Source organism: Rhinopithecus bieti, unplaced genomic scaffold (genome assembly GCF_001698545.2).
Source record: "Rhinopithecus bieti isolate Rb0 unplaced genomic scaffold, ASM169854v2 scaffold_31527, whole genome shotgun sequence".
Lineage (NCBI taxonomy): Eukaryota > Metazoa > Chordata > Mammalia > Primates > Cercopithecidae > Rhinopithecus > Rhinopithecus bieti.
This window is the reverse complement of record NW_016813959.1, coordinates 2,142,873-2,164,166: the sequence shown is the minus strand read 5'-3', so window position 1 is coordinate 2,164,166 and position 21,294 is coordinate 2,142,873. Positions and strand designations below refer to the sequence as shown.

Genomic DNA, 21,294 nt, shown 5'->3' with positions numbered 1-21,294 from the left:
AAAAAAAATATATATATATATATATGAACGGATGGATGGATGAGAAAAGAAATAGCCAAGAGCTCTAGAGACGGGAGGGAAGCAGAGGGCTGGAACCCACAGAGACAGGAAGTCACCAGGGGGAGGGGCCTGAGGCCAGGAGCATAGCATCCATTTGGGCGCCAGTGTCCAGATGCCCTTTGTCTCCCACTAAGTCATTGGAGGTGAAATCACCACCAATCTCAAGAGCCTGGGAGGAATGCCAAGACAGGTCACATGAAGAATGTGGCAGCCTTCCAGGAAAGAGGGTCGCCTAGGGGGACCCAGTGTCTCTGGACAGTTTATTTTACATGGGATGAATCTAAGCATCTCGAGGATACACACGGAGCCAAGAAGAAAAAACGAGATGGGATTTAACTTCCTGAAAACTCTTTATAATAATGCAGGACAACTGTATATAGCAAACGCCTTCAAAATTTAAACTCTTTAAACATTTAATTCTTCAGCATTAATACACACAAATGCGGTAACAGGGGTGTGGAGGGGGGCGGGGGCAGGTGGGTTACAGCCTCCACTGGGATCAGGGTTTCAACAGTGTTACTTATAAATTATATTACATCAATTTTATTTACTGATCTAGGCAGCCAGAGGGTGGAAAGATATACAATGTGGAGGACACACATTCATACCGGGGTGAGAAGTGCTGGCGGGAGACACAGCTCTTTAACATGAAAAATGTATAAAGTATTTAGCAAAAGTTACAGAAAACAGATCAAACAAGCAAGTTTATTTTGTTAGAAAATTCCACTCTCATAGGGTTTGCCGATGTGCTCGTGTCTGTGAAGGGGTTATCTCTGCCCGTCTCCTTCTTAAGGGAAGGGAAGGGATGCTAAGTTGGGGCCCCTGTCACCAAGGATGGCTGGCGTCCCTCTGAATGTCTGTCCCTGGGTCCACACAGCTGCCTGGAACCCACGACTCCCGACAGCCCGTCTAATGCAGGTGATGCTGGAAGGGAGGTATCCCCACTTGACAGATGAGTGCACGGAAGTCCCGACGGGGGATGTGACTTAACTTCAGGTTATGGGACAAAGGAGGCAGCAGAGCAGGGCCAGTCCTGTGCCCTTCCCCTGCATAGCAGGCTTTCCCTCGAGGTCTCCAAGTCACCCCACCCTGAGAGAGCACCCACGTGCCCTGACCTCTTTACATTCCACTGCAATCTCACTAAAGTTTCCCTCAAACACCAAGGAACAGTCCCGAACACCACACGCAATCTCCAAAGGCCATCACCCCAAGCTCACGTCACCCCCAGAGACACCTCCCAGCAAAGCCTCCTGACAGCCATGTCCCGGCATTTAGAACGTGGGGAGAAGCGAATTGGTTTTTGCTGTCTGATTCTCGCTCTAACCTGCTGCAACGGGAATTGCTTCTTCACCTCCAGGAAAGCCTCAACAGAAATACTCCTGAGAGGGAGACAAGAGTCCTCCCTGGCAAAATTCCACCCAGCAGAGTCCTGGCAGCCTCCTTGGCTCCCTACCTTGAGGACCCGGGGGGTCAGGCTTCCTGGCCCTAATCTTCACCTGCTCTGGTTCCAGAAATGTCTCCGGTTCCCATAGAGAGGTACCCAACTGGTCTCGGGGCTCACCTTTCACTGAGCAGGGGGCATGAACAAGACCTAGCTTAGAGGATTGTTTACCTCGGGGGTCACACTCAGCCCGGTCTGGCCTTAGCTGGATGTGGTTCTGTCCCTGCCACCACATACCACCATCCAGTGGGGTGCAGGCACAGGCCAGGCTCTGTGACCACCAGCGGAGCAAGGCTCCAGCTGTGACAAAGACTCCATCCTCACACCTGTCCTGGTTCCTGGGGAGTGGACTCCAGAACATACTATCAAAGATTGGTGAAGGAGACCCAACGGTCATTACTTGCACTTTCTTTGGGAGAAACTATCTCATTCTTAACAGCACATAAAACTCTTAATTTTAGCTATTGGAAAAGTGCCAAGGCGTCTCTCTCTCTCTCTCACCAGGACTTGAGGCAATTCTATGCACGACTGTGCAGATGAGAGCCAGAGACAGCATGAACACGTGTACAGGGTACATCATTGGAAACGAGAAGGGGAGGAGGTACATGCAGTTGCCGGTGGCCTGAGACACTCATCTAGAACACACACCCTCAGCTTGCAGATGAAGCAACAGATCCAGGAAAGCATCATGATAAGCCCCAGGGCCAGCCCCAGCCTTCTTGTCCATGCTGTTGCTGCTCGCCTTTCAAAGCCCCCAACGCCCAATACACGCCAAGGACCATGTGACACTGAAGCCCGGGTCCCAGAAGGGAGCAGATCTACTGGCTGAGATGCAGGCTTCAGGTTGCAGCAGACGTGAGCAGCAATTGAGCACCCATCCATCCCTTCCCCTCCCATCCCTGGCTTCTTTCTGCACTACCAAAAACCTACCACGAGCCAAAAAGGCGAAAGTGAGCTCTAAGAACAGCTTGTGGGCACAGCTGGCATTTGGAGGAGGAGCCTGGGGAGCTGAAGGAAGCAGCAAGCTGGAAGTGGTCGTGCAAACAAGTTGAAGACCCTGGGCCAAGAACTTCCAGGGCAAACGGCTCAGTGTAAAAATAAAGAAGCAGAGTAGTGCATCCATGCAATGAAATACTTCCTGGCAACGAGAAGGAACAAACCACACATACATCGTGAATGACTCAAAAGCATTAAGCTGAGGGAAAGATGCCAGACTCAAAAGGCTACATCAGTGTGACTCCATTTATATGACATTCTAGAAAAGGCAAAATTATAGGATCAGATAATCAATCAGGGTTGCCAGGAAAAGAGGGCAGGAGGAGGGAATTTTTTGGAGTGATAAAAACAGGTTGATCTTGGTGATGGTCACAAGACAGTAAATTTGTCAAAATTCACAGAACTGTATATTTCCAAAGGGTGAATTTTACTGGATATCAATCATACCTCAACAAACCTGGGAAAAGGTGGTGGCGATGGGCCTTGTAGGGATGGAAGGATTATGGGGATAAGACGATATCCAGGCTATGTGGGCGGGCAGCCGATCTGTACCCCACTTAACATGAGAAGTGCTCTCTCCTACCTACACAAGGAGTACATCTCTAGCCTTCTGTCTAAACGTTCCTTGTCAAGACTACCTGCAGCTGGAAGTAAAATCACCTAAACAAGCCAAGGTCTCTCATGTCCTTCGAATTTCATGGCTTGTATTTCCAAAAGGGACTTTGGCTCAGCCCAGATTTTTATGCATCCATCCACTCATCTAGTAATTGATTGGTTTTCACATGGGGTAAGGAAACAAACCCCTGGTTGGTGAATTCGTTGGTACACTGTTGCGGTATGCCTGGCTGTTTATCAACCCTGACCAGCGGAGCACTGCCTCCCACCGCAGAAATTCTCCTTGGCCAACAGGGCGCTGAGTGGAGGTAGAAAGGAGGCCCAGGATGGTCCCACTGACAGAATCTCAGGGCCACCGTCTCCACAGTCCAAGTGGCCCATGTGTTGCCACTGATGGAAAGCACTAGAAAGAATAGAGGGTAACAAGTGGCTCTTCCTGGAGGTTCTCATGGCAACCAACTTGGAACACCATTTGGCTTAAGGATTTTTTTTTTTCTTTTTAAATCAGGCTTTCACAAACAGATCTTGTGCATCAGTCCTCTTGGGTGGAGGCAGGTAGAAGGGGCTGACTTGTTCTCAGAAACGGAATGGAGGTTCTCAAGAATAGCCCAGACTCACCTACTTTGAATAAACCCAGCTAAGTCCTCACCTAAGCACCAAGACATAAACAAAACAAAACAACAACCCAGATAGCGTGCTTGCCACTCCAAAGTGTGGTCTTTCATTTTCTCAGTTGCATCCTAATCTTGATTTCAACCAGAAAGGGGCCCCTGTTCATACGCACAGGGGTCTGGACTGTCGACTCCAGCCCTGCTCTTAAATCACTGGCCATTTCACAGCCTCACTGGGTACCCTTGGGCTTCAGTTTCCTATTTGTAAAGAGTTATTTATTTTTAATTTTTTTGAGATGGAGTCTTGCTCTGTCGCCCAAGCTGGAGTGCAGTGGCACGATCTCGGCTCACTGCAACCTCCACCTACCAGGTTCAAGCAATTCTCCTGCCTCAGCCTCCCGAGTAGTTGGGACTACAGGTACGCACCACCACGCCTGGGCAATTTTTTGTATTTTTAGCAGAGATGGGATTTCACCGTGTTAGCCAGGGTGGTCTCGATCTCCTGACTTCGTGAACCGTCCACCTCAGCCTCCCAAAGTGCTGGGATTACAGGCATGAGCCACCGTGCCCAGCCCTTATTTGTAAAGAGTTATTTAAAGCAAACAAAGAAATTTCTGAAATTCGAGTTGGATATGGGCCGTGAGGGTCTGGTGACCAGGTGATTAAAATCTTGTTGCTGTCTACCTTCCATCCAATAGGTAAATGCCTCATGATGGTAGTTTATATTTATAATAAAGAATCCCAGAGGGTTAAGTGTGGAGAGCGCACAATGCTCTTATTATACTCTTCCCTGTCAACATGGAGAATAGAGGGGAGCGGAGGAATGCCCATCTTACAACTACAGCGCCACTTCTCAGCATGCCTGGCTTGTCTTGAGCATTCGCTGAGCAAATGAATGTAGATTAATCAGCGCGACAGACTTACCTCTGAAAACTTAAATTCTGCAGAGTACCTATATATGAATGCCAAGGTTGGTGACCTGTAAGGCCCCTGAAAACGAGAGATCATGGGCTTCCCTGATGACAGGGCCATATGGTGTCCTCAGATTAGATCGTAGCCCAGTGGCTTTAACTTGCTTGATGAATGAATTAACAGGGGGAAGAAAGAAAGGAAGTACGTGAAGGGGGTAAAGAGAAGGAGGGGATGAGGGGAAAGAGTGACCTCCAAAATGGACTGGCCCAAACTGGGCCAACTTGAGCTACCCTGGAAGACGCAAGAGGGCTCACTCTAACCCAGGGATGAACAGAGGACTCTGGAATCCTCAGATGGAAATGGAAGAGTCAATGAGCCATATTGTACTCAAAATACCTTGTTAATAACAAGGCTATTGGCTTTGAATGTTTGGAAATCATCCACAAAGTAGTTTACTAAGCCACAAAGCAATTACCACTAGCACCCATTTTTCATAAAGAAACCAAGAAATAATATTCTAAAATTGGTAGCTGGTGTCATGACCCAACCTCAGAGCTGGACTGAGTGGTTCTGAATCCCATGGACAGATCCTACCAGGAGGTCTTCATGTTGGTGAAGCCCTTTGCGTCAGCCTTTTTGGTTGCCATGCTTCAAGAACAAGAGAAAAGTAACAATGTTTGGTTTACTTTAGTATATTAGGCATTTTTCTAATGTGAACTATAAGAAAGCAATTCTCATTCAATGATAGAGGCGCCAACAAATTAGAGATTAGTAAGTCATCGGTTTCTAGCACATTAAGACTGAAAGACCAGTAAGTTGTGCTTCTTGAATTCTGCCCTCACTGCAGATGTGCAGGTCAAACCCAAAGTGGTCAATGGCAAAGAAGGAGAAAGATGGATTTTCAGGGTACAGGTTCCCGACTAGAATCTGTCCCTCGCTCATGCTTCTCCCGGCCCTTGGGGCTGAGTCTTTAGACTGACATGGTGGAAAATGTGTTTGCTGTGGTAGAGAAAGTAATGAGCTGGACCACACAGCAGCACTGAAAGCTTCCCAAGTCACACTCAGATCAGACTTTTCCAGGGATTGGAAGATGGAGAGAGGGAAAAAAGGTGCCGTCACCAAGTGAGGGTTTGGTGCAGGGCTCTGGAACGTCCAGAAGGAGCTGGAAGCAAAGGTGGTGGGACACTGTCTTAAAGGCAACAACCCAGTGTGGCCACAAGAGAGTCTGCTATGCCTGTCCAGTGCCCACCAGTGACAGAAAACCATACAAGGGACAGCAGTCCCAGCCCTGCCATATACAAGAAGACAGAGCCATCTGGGGGATGACAAAGACTTGCCCTAACCCATCTCCCATGTAGGACTGACCCGGCCCCATTAAGAGCCTGTGGTGGGCAGCCTGGGAGAGTGGGGGCCAGGGCAGAGGGCAAAGTGGCGGACAGGCCCCAGCTTGCTGGCCTCTGAGACGAGCTGGTTTGTTTCCATCCCTGAAGCCTTTGGATGAGCTGGATGAGGTCTTGATAACTGAGAACTTTGGAAAGCTTCCTCTAATGAGACTGGGAAGGGGTGGCAGGGTGGGGGCAGGGGCTTCCCCGAGGAAGCAGCTGGGGGAAGGATGGATTGGCATTTCCAGAGGAGACTTTACAGACGGCGCCTGATCTCATAGGACACATGACGCGGCGCCCGATTTGGGGCTAATTTGCCAAATGAGGTAGTTCCATCCTGACCTCTCCAGGCATGGTGGGTCTGGGAAGACAGGAGCCAAGCCTTCCTCCTAAAACCCCTGGTGATGAACAGTGGCTGAGCAAGCCAGATGTGGACTCCCAGAATGCAATGGGAAAAAATAAAGAAGGAGGGCTGCAAAGGATTCTGGGTGCGGCTGTGAGCTGAATGGCACCTTCTACCCATGATTCTGATCCTGACACCTGGCTTAGAGACAGAGACCTCTCTCCCCTGATCCTCCAAAGCCCTGGAGACAAGGGAGCCAGCTGGAGGAAGAGCCTTGGGGCTTCCAGGGCACAAGCATGTGACAGTGACCCCTACAAAACTCAGCAGGGACCACAAAGTTCCAGCCTCCGTTTGTTTCAGAGCGGCAAGCACAGCACGGAAATCGGGGGGTCTTCAGCCTCAGAGACAAGGGCAGGGCTGTGGGTCTGTCTTCTGGGCCTGGGAATACGGGGGAGCCCCCAGCTAAGCCGTCCGAGTCACCCTGCTGGAATCACCAGCTCTCTGCCCTCTCCTCAGTGGCCCAGGAGAGAGGGTGGGGGGCATCCACTCAGCATGGGCCCCATGATGGGAGCCCAGTCCCCCTCCCCAGCAGGACCCCCCCGAAGCTGCACAGGCCCATCTAGATCTCCATGTCCACAGGGCGTATGCTGCCCGTCTTGTGCTCTCTGACCCACAGCTCCCTGTCTTTGGCCGGGTCCACTTTTCGAAGCAGTTGATCCACGGGCTCAACTGTCTGCAAGAGACAGAGAAAACGCGACGTCAGAGGCAGCAGCCAAGCTGGGGAGATCTCCTCAGAGACATGCTGTCCTCGCCTTAGTGTCTCTCAGAGCAGCCTCTCTAGAGGGCTCCAGGGCCCCAGGGGAGGCCCATCTGAGGGACAGCCCATGAAGAGGGCTGTGAACGGGGAAGCCCAGAATGCAGCCTGACCCTGCTTCTCACCCTGCAGACTCCAGGCCTGGATGAGAGGCCAGGAGGGCCTGAAAGGTTGTCTTTCTCCCTTTTACCCCACATTCACCACCAGAGAACAGGACAAATAAAACTTCAGCTTTAGGTATTCTGAATATTTCTAGAAGTCGTTTTTTTTTGTTTTTTTTTTTTCGGTTTTGTGTTTTAAGAAATTTAATAGGCCGGGCGCGGTGGCTCAAGCCTGTAATCCCAGCACTTTGGGAGGCCGAGACGGGCAGATCACGAGGTCAGGAGATCGAGACCATCCCGGCTCACACGGTGAAACCCCGTCTCTACTAAAAAATACAAAAAACTAGCCGGGCGAAGTGGCGGGGGCCTGGAGTGCCACCTACTCGGGAGGCTGAGGCAGGAGAATGGCATAAAACCGGGAGGCAGAGCTTGCAGTGAGCTGAGATCCGGCAACTGCACTCCAGCCTGGGTGACAGAGCGAGACTCTGTCAAAAAAAAAAAAAAAGAAAGAAATTTAATAATGTTTTCAGCTACTATAACTGTTACGAGCTTCTTTCTCGGGGTAACAGCTCACAGGCGAGTCCACTTCACATGCCAGGGTCGGATTCACACGGGCGTCCAGGACAATGCTGACAGGCCCAGCCCACGAGGCCACACCCAGGCCACAGCACCTATCCACTGCCCGCCTTTAGGACAGATTCACTTGCAGCAGCCACTTGGCCACGGCCTAGCACCAGGCGGCTCTCCCCAGGCTCCATGTCGCCCAGGAGTCCTGCTGGGCTGGAAACTCACGCTTTGGTTGAACATGTCTGTTTCATGCCGCAGCTGCGTGTACTGGCACAGGTGCTGCCGGATCATCTCTACCCTCTCCACCTCCAGCCGCTCTAGCTCCTGCCGAGAAAGCAAAAGCCGGAGAACTCTGAGCACGTCCCCTCCACTTGGTGGTCCTCCCACCAAGACGACAAAACGCAAGTCACTGGCTGTGGATATCCTGCCCCATCTGACTCTCTGGGGTCTGATGAGGAGCGTGCCCCGTTATCTCGGGTGAAGGTGAAGCTGAGGACAGCAGCAGCTGCTGTTTTACTTCCTGAAAAGCCTGCTCTGCCAGGCACCGTGCTGATGGCTTTCCGTGCGTTCCTTAACTGTCCTTGTTACAATTTTAAGAGATCGTTTCTGTTATGATCCCCATTCTCCAAGCAAGGGAACTAACACCTAGAGAGGCAGCAACACGGCTCACCCAAAGCGACACGGAATGATGGGGGAGACAGGATTTAAACCAGAGTCCATCCGGCTGTTACTCATGGCACCGCACCCATGCAGCCCTAGCCCTGGTGCCCTGATGGGGTGCAGCAAGGGGACACATGTGGGAGCTCCATGCCACACATTCCTGGGACCTTGTCCCTGGGCCTCTGCTGAGCAGCCTCCCTTCCTCTGCCCATGCCTAGTGCTGCGGCCGCAATAGAGACCAGTCCAGGGAGGCAGACGGGACTGCACGTGGCGCAGCTTTTGTCAAAGGGGAGAGGGGAAGGGGTTTGTTCTCTGGTTTCTAGATGGTTTTGTGTCTTTGGAATCTAGGGGATCAGGCTGTTATTCTGCATACAACTAGGTCACTGCCCAGGTGATTAACCGGAAAAGGGGGGTAAAGCAGGGGGCTTAATTAGGAGATTAACCAGGAGGAAAACTAGGCCACTGTCCCTAGTGGAGGCCTCTAATCTGCTCTGGTGGGCTGACACCTGGGGAAGGCAGCTGGTTAGTCCTGTGCTGGATGGACAGGGGTGGCTTTAGACAGTGGGATGATCCGATGAGCACCTGGCATGATGCCTCCTGTCCCATCTGGCCCAAGCACCAGCCACACTTCGCTGTCCACTCAGGCAGGTGCTGATCGATAAAGGGATGCTGCCCCTTTACAGGAAATACTCAGGAAAGCATCATCGGCCCTGCTGCCTGTAGTTCACCCTTGGTCAGAGGCCTCCCCCCACCCCCTGTGTAGCGCCAACCTCACCCATCCATCCACTTTGCAAGGATCTCCTATCAAGGACCTGCATCTCGTGTGTGTGTGTGTGGGGGGGGGGGGGTCCTCTCTTCCTATAGCTTGGCTATTTTTCCTAAAGAGGCCATTGTCCACTTAGTTGAGGAGAGTTCTCAGTTGACCCTGACCTCTCAGGGGACAGCCCAAGAAGGATGTAGCCATATCCAACCCAACCCTGCCCACGTCCACACAGCTAGGAAGCGCTGGAGCAGAGATCTGAATCCACATAAGCTGGCTCAGATTGAGGTTTTGACCCCAACACTGAAGTAGGTTTGATGACCATCTCTAGGGTCACTCCACCCCATCATCCCCGTGCCTGCCAACAACCACCGGGGGCTGCTCTGCGTCAGCCTCTACCATCATGTCCACACATCCCTGACCACTTACCAATGTGGTGGTCACCATCTCTTCAAACCACTTGGACTGGGCCTGGTTGTAGAGGTCCACACAGCGCATGAGGTCATCTCCTGGAAAAAAGACCACAGTCACCATCATGATGCATCCTGTCCCCACCATGACTCCGTGCCCCACTGCCAAGCCTTCTCCTCCCACTAGGGTCACGGTGGCCACTGGAAAGTGGGAAAAGGGATGGCAGTAGGAGTAGGAAGAAGAAAGCAGAGCCAGGGAAGGAAGGGGGCAACCCACCCTCATGAGAAACCAGCTCAGGTGGTCCCCTGAAGCCTGACCCCAGATACCAAGGATTCAGGATGGTGGTTCTCACTCTGTGTGTGTGTGTGTGTGTGTGTGTGTGTAGGGTATTCCTAGGACCCCCGATCCTATCATGAGCCCAAGAAATGCTTCCCCCTTCTCTAAAGATGGCAGTTTTATTTTACACTGGGGAGTCCTGATTGGTTAAAACATGTCACACACAATTTGGTACTAAGAAGAATTAAGGAAGATAAATTTGCAGATCGTGTGTGTGTGTGTGTGTGTGTGTGTGTACATGAACACACTGCAAGATATCCTTCTGAAGCACTCAAGAATGCATCTGTAGTTCCAGTCTAAAACATGCACTGAAGCAGCACACAACAGCTTCAGGAGAGTGGCTACCTTTGAAAACAGAGAAAGGCCGAGTGGGCAGGAATCAGCTCCTCCTGTCGCATTTTATGTCATCACAGAAAGATCTGAGGCAAATGTAACTATCCAATATTTATGACCACTCTATTACTTTCTGTTATCATATGTATGTCTGGAACATTTTGTAATTAGGAAGAAAATACACTGTGGAGTAATTGCAAACATTACTAAGTGTATCAGCACCTTGGAAGCTTGCTACACAAATCACCGTCTGTGGAACAGTGGCACTTGTATCCCCTGGGGTCGGCTAGAAATTCAGAAACCCAGGACAGATCCGAGACCTACTGAATCGGAGACTGTGTGTTTACGAGAAGCTCTGGTAATGCGTGTGCACACGGCAGGCAGAGCAGCACAGCCCTCGTGCACAGCTTTGTCTCAGTGTAGCTTCCTGATCTGCACAGGGCTCTAGCAAGAGGAGGGCATCATGGTCTTTGCTCGAGATGGAAAACGCTCATGAGTGAACCCCAGAATGAAGTAATTTTCTCTAGTAATTCTAGAAGCAGAATGCTAGAGTGGAACTTAGGAATCTGAGTAGAGTCAAAGTTACTCCTGTAGCATCATCCTTGTGGCTCATAGGTACTCTGATAGGCAAGTCAAAGAGAAGAGGGAAGGTTAGGTCTCCATACCCAAGGCCAAGCTGCGAACCATTTCACTAGCTGTGCCACACACCAGGGGCAAGTGTGCCTTGAGTAACAGAGCCCACACCAAGGCATTTATTCATTTTGTTCTTGGTCCAAGGCCAGTGACTGGACCCCTGATCCCAAGAGGCACTGACCCAGAGAGAAGAAAGTGGATACTGCACTGTAAAATGTATTTTTCTTTCTTTTTTTATTGAGATGGAGTCTTGCTCTGTCACCCAGGCTGGAGTGCAGTGGTGCAATCTCAGCTCACTGTAACCTCCACCTCCTGGGTTCAAGTGATTCTTCTGCCTCAGTCTCCCGAGTAGCTGGTACTACAGGTGTGCACCACCACCCCTGGCTAGTTTCTGTATTTTTAGTAGAGACGGGGTTTTACCATATCGGCTAGGCTAGTCTCAAACTCCTGACCTTGTGATCTGCCCGCCTCGGCCTCCCAAATGCAAATGCATTTCCACCAAGAGCTCCTGCCTGGCCGAGGAGGAGGGTGGCGTGCTGCTCTGTACACTGTGAAACTCCCTGAGCCCTGTGTGTCCATCCTGATTTTGAGAAAATGCTTCAAGAACTTCCACAGAATCGGGAAACAGAGTAGGTGAAGCGGGCTGTGCCTTCTCTCTATGGCAGCCCAAGAGCTTGAAAGTGGACCTTTTTGAACAGTATTGGTTAAGACCATGGATTGTGGGACAAGAATGCCTTTGTTGTCATCCCAGCTCAACTACTTATTAGCTGTGTAATCGTAGACAAGTCAGTTAACCTGCCCTTGCCTCCGTGTCTTCATCTGTAAAATGGAGATAGTGACTGTACCTTTACCAAGTTGTTATGAGGAATAAATATGTCAATATTTGTAAAGCACTTAGAATAGAGATGGGCGTAGAGAGCCAAATACTAATATGGGCTATGGTGGTGATGAAGATGACAACGATGATCCTGATCTCTGAGGACCTGACGTCCTTCCTTCTAGAAGCCTTGGAAAAGATCAGGAGGAGGGAGGAAAGGAACAGAAGGAAAGAACAGGTGGCATTTCCTAAGCAACAGGCTGTTCAGAAAAATGGCGACAAGCAGGGTCTCTGGAATGAGAGGAGACTGAATTTTGGCTTCACCGCTCCACCACCGTGTAGCTCATGGAAGATTCTCATTTTCTCTGCCGTCAGTCTTCTCAGTTGTAAAGGGTATAAAAATACCTCCCTGCAGGGGGACTGTGCTGATCAAAAGAGACAATGCTCTAAAGCATGGAGGCTGGCCACAGCGATCGCTCAGAAGAGGTGGCATTTTTCAGAGTTAGGTCTAAGGACTGTCACTTTCATCACAAAATGATTCTGAACTACAGGAATGAGACCGTATTATCTGAGGACAATGCAATAAAACTATGTTAAAAAAAATTAGCAAGATTAGAAAATAGCAACAAAGCCCTTGCTTGTAAACATGTAAAGATTTTCTTTGAAACAATTCTTGGCTCAGAGATTAAATGAAAACCCAAATAGCAAAACATATTGAAAATAGCAGAAATAAAAACACCACAACTAAGAAACTGTGGAATATGGTTAGACCACCAGTGTAAGGAAAAATAAATGTCTGGTGGGTTAAATATTTCACTGTTTTCTTTTTTTTTTTTTTTTTTTTGAGATGGAGTCTTGCTCTGTTGCCCAGGCTGGAGTGCAGTGCTATGATCTCAGCTCACTGCAACCTCTGCCTCCTGGGTTCAAGCGATTCTCCTGCCTTGCCCTCCCAAGTTGCTGGAATTACAGGCACACACCACCACACTCCAGCTAAGTTTTGTATTTTTAGTAGACACAAGGTTTCACTATGTTGCCCAGGCTGGTCTCGAACTCCTGACCTCGTAATCTGCCCACCTGGGACTCCCAAAGTGCTGGTATTACAGGCATGAGCCACCGCGGCCAGNTTTTTGTTTGTTTGTTTTGTTTTTGAAATGGAGTCTTGCTCTGTTGCCCAGGCTGGAGTGCAGTGCTATGATCTCAGCTCACTGCAACCTCTGCCTCCTGGGTTCAAGCGATTCTCCTGCCTTGCCCTCCCAAGTTGCTGGAATTACAGGCACACACCACCACACTCCAGCTAAGTTTTGTATTTTAGTAGACACAAGGTTTCACTATGTTGCCCAGGCTGGTCTCGAACTCCTGACCTCGTAATCTGCCCACCTGGGACTCCCAAAGTGCTGGTATTACAGGCATGAGCCACCGCGGCCAGCCTTCACTGTTTTAAAAACAAAAACAAAAACAAAAACAAAAACACCTGAAACAAAAAAAAAAGTAAGAAAAAACCCTCTAGGTGATTAAAAAGAAAAGATCTAAATCAGCTCCAAAATCTAGGCTTCTTATGGGAAATATCACTGTACAGAAAAACGGCAACAAAAAATAGACAAGCAAAAAAAAAAAAAAAAAATTACAAAGAACAAAACTAAAAGACAAATGACAATCTAGGAAAAATATCTGCAATTAAAATGACAAACGGGCCGTGCGCTGTGGCTCACTCCTGTAATCCCAGCACTTTGGGGGGCCGAGGCAGGCAGATGACGAGGTCAGGAGATCGAGACCATCCTGGCTAACACAGTGAAACCCCGTCTCTACTAAAAATACAAAACAATTAGCCGGGCATGGTGGCGGGCGCCTGTAGTCCCAGCCACTCGGGAGGCTGAGGCAGGAGAATGGCGTGAACCCAGGAGGCGGAGCTTGCAGTGAGCCGAGATTGCGTCACTGCACTCCAGCCTGGGTGAAACTCCGTCTCAAAAAAAAAAAAGACAAACGGCTCATCTCCCTGATAGATAAAGAATCTATGGTCAATGGGGAAAGGATATAAAGGATATGAGTTAGTCAGTTCACAGAAAGTACAAAATGATTTATATGTATATTTTACATACTCAACCGGCGTTATGGAGAAAAGCAAATTAAAAACAACGTATCATTTTCCTCTCTCACTAACGATTTCAAATCTTGGTAACACACAATGTTGATAAGCATTTAGAGAACAGGCATTATTCATAGATGCTGTTGATGGGTGCTCTCTCTGGAAAGCAATTTGGAAATATCCATCAAGATGAATAATACCCTTTGACTCAGCATCTATATTCTCTCTATATGCAGATCTGGTCTTAGGTACACACAAAGATGCAGGTACAATAACACAGCTTCACTGGCTGGCAAGCACTCGGAAAAAGGCTGAGAGTCCTAAACCTCAATTAAGGGAATGATGAAATAAATTTGGGTGCAACCATACAATTAGACACTGGCCAGCCATTAAAAAGTTTGATATGCATGAATGGAAGGGCAAAAGATTTATAGAAATGAAAAAGAGGTATTTCCGAGAAGTTCAGAAGACAGACTATATGATCAAATTTATATAAATTTAAATATTTAAAAATCAAAACACTAGGAAGAGATGGTGATTATTTCTGTGAAGAGCATTTTATATTCTTGTCTGCTGCTTAAAATATTTTGCCATGTACCAATACTGTTTTTGCAATATCATTTTTTTTTTTTTTGAGGTAGAGTCTCTCTCTGTCACCCAGGCTGGCATGCAATGGTGTGATCATAGCTCACTGCAGCCTTAACCTCCCGGGTTCAAGCCATCCTCCACCTTAGCCTCCTGAGTGGCTGAGACTACAGGCATGCACCACCATGCCTAGCTAATTGTTTCAATTTTTTTTTTTTTTTTTTTGTACAGATGAGGTACTATGTTGCCCAGGCTGGTCTCGAACTCCTGGGCTCAACTGATTCTCTTGCCTCTGCTTCTCAAATTGCTGGGATTACAGGTGTTAGTCACTGCACCTGGCCTACAATTTATTTTTTTAATAACTAAATAATTTAAACAGATCTCTTCCCCTTATGTGGCCCCCCTTCTCTCTACCAATAAATATATTGTGCCTTCTATTTATGGATCCAGTAATTTATTATTGTGCATTATAAGATCTGTATAAAAAATGTTATCCTTCTATTACATTATTTTTTATTGACCTATTTCTATCCTACCTTATGTAAGGTGAATGCTTTCTTCTATAATGAAGAAATTGTAACAGGCTCACCAGAAATTGAGGTGAAGAGTGTTAGACCAAACTCTTAGCACTATGGCACACATTCTAATTCCAGAGGTAACATGCGTGTCCTCTCCTGCAGTAAAACGTGGCTTCCTAGTTACTGAGGTTTTCACTGCTTTCTACCAGGCCTTCTCTTCCTCTTTGTGTATTAGCTAACTTTTACCACTAGGTGGAAGCAGAAACCAATTCATTGCGAGACTCCTTCCAAGAGACTGAAATCTGGTTATTTCTTTAAACAAATTGTCAGCCTCTGTTCCCAGGGCAGGAGCCCATCCCCATAGGTGAACCTTGAGAGCATTGCTTCCTGGGGAGGTGGGCAGCTTGGGTGGGCTGCGCGCTTCTGTGGGCTCTGAACAGGGACAGGGCCCTGAGCTCTCAGTGCATGAAGGAGTTTGTTCACCTCCTGGTCAGAGATCTGCGGCTTGGGCAAAAATTAAAAAAAATAAAAAAAATTAAAAAGCCATGACCAGGCAGACAGTAAGAAGTCCAGCCTCTACCATGTCCCAGAACTAGCCTGGCCTGTCTCCTTCCTCTGATCCCCAAAGTCTCTTCCTTTGAGATCTCTGGGTGTGGGTCAGAGAGGAGAGAAGAGGGGGTACCTCCTGGGAAACAAGGTCAGTCATTTCCCCACTGCAGTCTTGCAAAGGAGAGATGCATCCTCCCTGGTCACCCCATCTCCTAGCCCCATGCCCTCTCCTTCTGGGCGCACTGACCAGGCCGGGAGGGTGCCTGGCACTCACCAGCCTGTGTGGACTTCCTCCGCGCCTTCTTGATATCCTCCTCTGTCTTGTTGCTCAGCTTGATCTCCAGCTGCTGGGTCTTCATCTCCAGGTCTCTCTGCCGCTCTGTGAGGGCTTTCCGGGCCTGGGATGCAAGGACACAGAGAAGCTGCTCGTAAAGCTTGGAGCCAGTGGGCCTCCTGGGCCACGCGGCCTAGCTTCCCTTTAGAGCCCTTTTACCCCTTGTTTGTGCGGATGATGCCACAGTGGCCCAGAGAGGCCCAGCAGCCAGAGTGGTGCCACCCAGCTAGGTAGAGGCTACAACCTAGCTCTTTTCATCCTTGCCACTTCCAGTGACATCGGGGCTCAGCCTACATCAATCTCTCAAATCACGTTTTTTTCCCCTGATGGAACCTGCATACAGACTGGGGACCTAGGCAGTCCTAAAATCACATTCCCTGTGCTTGGAAGGGACCACAAAGGCCACCTGTGCCACCTCCCTGTAGTACTTCATAGGAGGTAGCACCAGCCTTCCTGTTCTGGAGCTGGACACACCTTGACCCTCTCATGCCCCTCACTCTACTGCCTTTTCTCCAGGCCACCACTGGCATCTCTGTGGCCCTTGGGTGGCGGCAGCTGACTGGGTCCAGGGTGTCCCAGTATTTTGAGCCCCCTTCTCCTCTCTAAGGCACTGGGGGCTGAGAATCAGTCCCTGGGGCATGCTGTCTTCCCTCTAAGGTTGAACATCAGCTCCCTCGAGGCGAGACCACCCAGGACTCTGCATCATCCCTGAGCAGGAAGGAGAGCAGGAAGCGGGTGACTGAGTCAGGAGGACTCTGCCCAGTGAGGCTTAAACATGGGCCCCCACGTGAACCAGCACCAGCATTGCCAGTCTCGGGGTTTAATTGGTCGCCTACAGCCCCTCGACCGCCCACTGCGGCTGCAGCCTCTCCTTGCACCCCTGGCCCTCTGGGTGGTCATTCGAGCACCACGGGGAGGCAGCTCCATCTACCCTTGGATGGGTGGAGTGCTCAGGTGTGGGCACAAGGCTTGGACATCCCCCTATTCCCCTACCTGGGGACAAAGACTCCGCCTTGGCGTATGGAGCCACTGCTGGCTTCCCAGTCCCCCACCCTCTTCCAGGCAGCCCCTGATGCGCCTGCCCCGGCCCAGCGTCCTGGGCCTCTCACCTTCTCCACTGAGGCATAGCGGCTGGCGAGCTGCTTGCGAAGGTCGGCAATGTGGTGGTCACACTTTTTCATGTCTTTCTTGAAGTTCTCACGAAAGTTCATCAGGGGCCTCTCTACCTCGCTGTGAAGCTGTTGGGAGAGTAGAGAAGCACGCTCAGGACCCAGGATGTCAGCTGTAAGCCAGTGCAGGGAGGAGGGGTAGGAGGGGCGCCCCCACTTCCCCAGGCAGGTGAGGATGAGTCTGGGGCAGTGACCTGGCAGGAAGGTGAGAGACACCCCCTGACATGTGGCTGCCTATCAGGTCTCAGTTTATACAGGTCACCTTAGCTCAGGAGGCCCCAGCACACGTGTCTATAGGATAAGTGGTTAGCAACTAGAGCCTTCTGATTTCCCCATCTGTTAATTCCTTTTTTCTGGCTTCTGCAGCTTGTAAATTTTATTTTTAGAATTTTTTACTGCCTATATTTATGGTTTATAATGTGTTGTTTTGAAATATGTATACATTGTGGAATGGCTAAATCAAGTTAATAATCAATGGGCCGGGCGTGGCGGCTCACACCTGTAATCCCAGCACTTTGGGAGGTCGAGGCAGGTGGATCACCTGAGGTCAGGAGTTCGAGACCAGCCTGGCCAACATGGCGAAACCCCATCTCCACTAAATATACAGAAAAAAAGGAAAATTTAGCTGGGCGTGGTGGCGGGCACCTGTAATCCCAGCTACTTGGGAGGCTGAGGCAGGAGAATCACTTGAACCTGGGAGGTTGTAGGGAGCCAAGATCGTGCTGTTGCACTCCAGCCTGGGCGACAGAGTGAGACACTCTGACAAAAATAGTAATTATTTTGATATTATTATCAAAATAATAATAACAACAACAACCTCACACACTTATTTTATCCCACAGCTTCCTGCACGGCTTTGTTCTTGTCTCTCCCTTATTTTCCAAACTGAGAGCTTTCTGGGGACAGAAACCACATCAGCATCTGTGTCTCCAAGCACTTAGCACAGTGACTGGGGTATGCAGCTCCAGTAGAGAACAGTCGAATGAATGCCATTCAATTAGAGGTCTCAGGTCAGTCCTATTTATCCAACATCTACTCCATGGCAGGTGCTGAGAATACAAAGATGAGCTAGACAGGGTCCAAACCTCGAGGAACTGATGGTGGAAACTCCTGGAGGCCTTGCTGGAAACACAGTGGCAACTCTCCCGCGCTGCGCTCATGGAGTCATTCTCAGCTTGCTGGGCTGCCTGGGACACAGGCACACAGGTTCCCACCAAAGGGAACTGCCCTGTATCCCAGGGGCCAGAGTAAAGGGTTTATGCTGCCAGAAGAGCTGGGTGGTGTCAGGGTTTTAAGCTTTTTTCTTCTCTTTCATTCCTTCCCTCTTTCCTGCCCCACCTCCCCCTTTAAAAGAACTTCTCCTTAAAATGTGTTCTTTTTGGTTGTGAGCATAACATTTATTTCGTAAGAAAACGGATCAACGGGACCTGCTGTGGTCAAAGGCAGGTGGCACCCTAGCCCTGTGTAGCCCTCCCACCCCACTGCCTGGAATCAGGCAAGTCTCTTCAACCTATGCCCATCCCACCACCACAAATCCACCTCCACCTATCTCAGAGGTGTCTCCAGGGAGCGCAGCTCAACTTCCCTGGACAGATGATATCCCAACGAGGGTCCTGTGACTTCTCTCCTCTCCCTCCTTGCTAGGTTTTTGCTGTACAATATCCTTTTCTTTGGAGACCGCCAGGACATAGGTGTCCTTATTCTAAGTAACTGACTTACACGGGGCTGGGAGCGGCAAGCGGGCAGGGGCCTCATCTAGCTTGAGCACTGCTGTGCCCAGTGTCTGACCTGGGCTGGTGCAGGGTGGGCGCCCCTTTTGTATTTGTAGAGAGAATGACAAACTCTTCAGAGCCCAATCCCCTGGGTGACAAGACAGCTTTGTCGCTGGATGGCCTTCAAAGACTAACAGAGAACTGGCCATCCAAACACCTCTCTCCTCCTCGTGTTAGTTGAAAATATGTCCTACTATTTTTTTTGAGCCCCTGGAACCTTCCTTGTATAGGAAAACATCCCCATCTGGTGGCAGTTTGCAGGATGCTACAAAAATCTTGAGAGCTTATGAGAATAAATAAACCCCCTTCCCAGGTACACAGGTTTGGCATTTGCTGAGTAGGAAGAGCTGTACGACTCCGGGAATCTGGGAAAGTCAGTTCAGCCTGCTGACTCAGAAACTCTGGGGTCTCTAAGGATGTGGAAAGCAAGTGATTTTCAGACTTTAGTATGTCCAGGAATGACCTGGAAGAGTTTTCAACATTAAGGTTTCCTGGACCCCAGCTCCAGGTTCTGTGGTCTGGGGGAAAGCCCATGAACCGCCAATATACCAAGAAGCTTTTCCCAAATTCAAATGACATTCTGGAAATGCGACGCTGCTATCACAAGTGATCTGATTCCATAGATGAGGATGGCCAGAATCTCCATCTCTCTACAGACATCAAGCTTTTTTTTTTTTTTTTTTTTTTTGAGACAGAGTCTCGCTCTGTCACCCAGACTGGAGTGCATTGGCGCGATCTCGGCTCACTGCAAGCTCCACCTCCCGGATTCAAGCAGTTCTCCTGCCTCAGCCTCCCGAGTAGCTGGGATTACAGGCACCCGCCACCACGCCTGGCTAATTTTTTTTTGCATTTTTAGTAGAGATGGGGTTTCGCCATGGTAGCCAGGGTGGTCTTGATCTCCTGACCTCGTGATCCACCCGCCTCGGCCTCTCAAAGTGCTGGGATTACAGGCATGAGCCACTGCGCCCAGTCGATATTAAGTACTTTTTAAAGACATAATTTTTTTTCCTTTAAAATGGTTAGGCTGGTATCTTTAGTACTCTTTCTTAACTTTTAAGCATCTTTGTTGAACCGGGAGTCAGAAGTCCTTCCTGGAAGTGTGTCCTTGCAGACTCAGGCTGGCCTGTCATGGGCCCATCAGTTTTTCTTTCCAAAACTCTCGCTCTCTCTGCTTCCTTTTCATCTCACACATCAGAAGAGAATAAGAGAAATTCCAAGTTGGTAGGAATTTCAGACACTGTCTAGTCTGATATTTGTCAGACGGTATGCGGCCGAGAGTTATGAAATCGATTTAATGGGCCGGGACCAGCTTTTTTGGTGAGAACAGACCAGACTTGAACAGAAAATATCAGAGTACATTTTAAGTAGGAGGATACTGTTTCATGAAACATTTGTTTCAGCTGCAGATGTGTGTGAATGTCTTGTGTGCAGATACCGGAGTGGACACCTACAGATGGGGTTCCAAACGTTCATCTAAAATGCATCATTGCTAAGTCACTGTCAAATAAGTGTAAAGAGACTGATGTGGTCTGAATTCTTCATTTCGTATGTGAAGAAATAAAATCCCAGGCAAGCTAAGTGACTTGCCCAAGGTCACAAAGGTCACAGAGCCTTGTTAGCGACAGTACTGAGATACAACTTATATCTCCTCACTCCTGTCCCCTAAATCTTCTGATGGAACGCACAGCCTCTACTGCATGAGATTTTCTACCAGCAGAAGGAATTCTGCTATTCTCCCATCTTCAGCAGGAGCCAGGTGTAACTTCCTTTGTATACAGCACTCTGATTTTTTAGTAACCTGTTGCTGTTAGCAATGGCTTGAGCTAGTGGACCAGAAAAACCAGAAAAATTGCTGTAACAGAATTGCATTTCTTTTCTTTTTTTTTTTGAGATGGAGTCTCGCTCTGTCGCCCAGGCTGGAGTGCAGTGGCCGGATCTCAGCTCACTGCAAGCTCCGCCTCCCGGGTTCATGCCATTCTCCTGCCTCGGCCTCCCGAGTAGCTAGGACTACAGGCGCCCGCCACCTCGCCTGGCTAGTTTTTTGCATTTTTTAGTAGAGATGGGGTTTCAACGTGTTAGCTAGGATGGTCTCGATCTCCTGACCTCGTGATCCGCCCGTCTCGGCCTCCCAAAGTGCTGGGATTACAGGCTTGAGCCACCGCGCCCGGCCTGCATTTCTTAAAGAGCTTTTACCCCTGACACAGAGCATTTGGAGCAGACGTTAAAAAGGATTTTCAGCATATGGAGCTATATTATTCATGGCAGTCAAATAAATCCTTGGAGGCACTTTCTTCTCAAGGAATCTCCATAAAACCACCAGGCTGCTGTGATGATCGCCTGAGGCCACCAACACTGACCGAAAGGCTGGAAGCAGCCAAGAGCCTCTTGTAGCCAAGTCTGTTTTGCATGATGGGTCTTTATGAGCTTCCCGTCAGCTGAATGGTGAGGTCCCCCCTGTGTCCTGAACACTAACTTAAAAATGCTCTGAGCGG

The 21,294-nt window shown here is 49.3% G+C and overlaps 1 protein-coding gene across 5 annotated transcripts in view; it reads right to left on the bottom strand.

Moving 5' to 3' along the window:
- Positions 1–391: 391 nt before the first annotated feature.
- GAS7 (growth arrest specific 7) overlaps positions 392–21,294 on the bottom strand; it is a 304,840-nt gene continuing 283,937 nt past the window's right edge. For all 5 annotated transcript variants that reach the window (XM_017849222.1, XM_017849227.1, XM_017849226.1 and 2 more), the window contains exons 10-14: positions 16,971–17,099; positions 15,802–15,925; positions 9,692–9,771; positions 8,068–8,166; positions 392–7,093 (exon numbers count right to left, since the gene is read on the bottom strand). In XM_017849222.1, the coding sequence (XP_017704711.1) occupies positions 6,980–7,093; positions 8,068–8,166; positions 9,692–9,771; positions 15,802–15,925; positions 16,971–17,099 (546 nt within the window). In that variant the 3' untranslated portion in view covers positions 392–6,979. The remainder of the gene's footprint in view (positions 7,094–8,067; positions 8,167–9,691; positions 9,772–15,801; positions 15,926–16,970; positions 17,100–21,294) is intronic.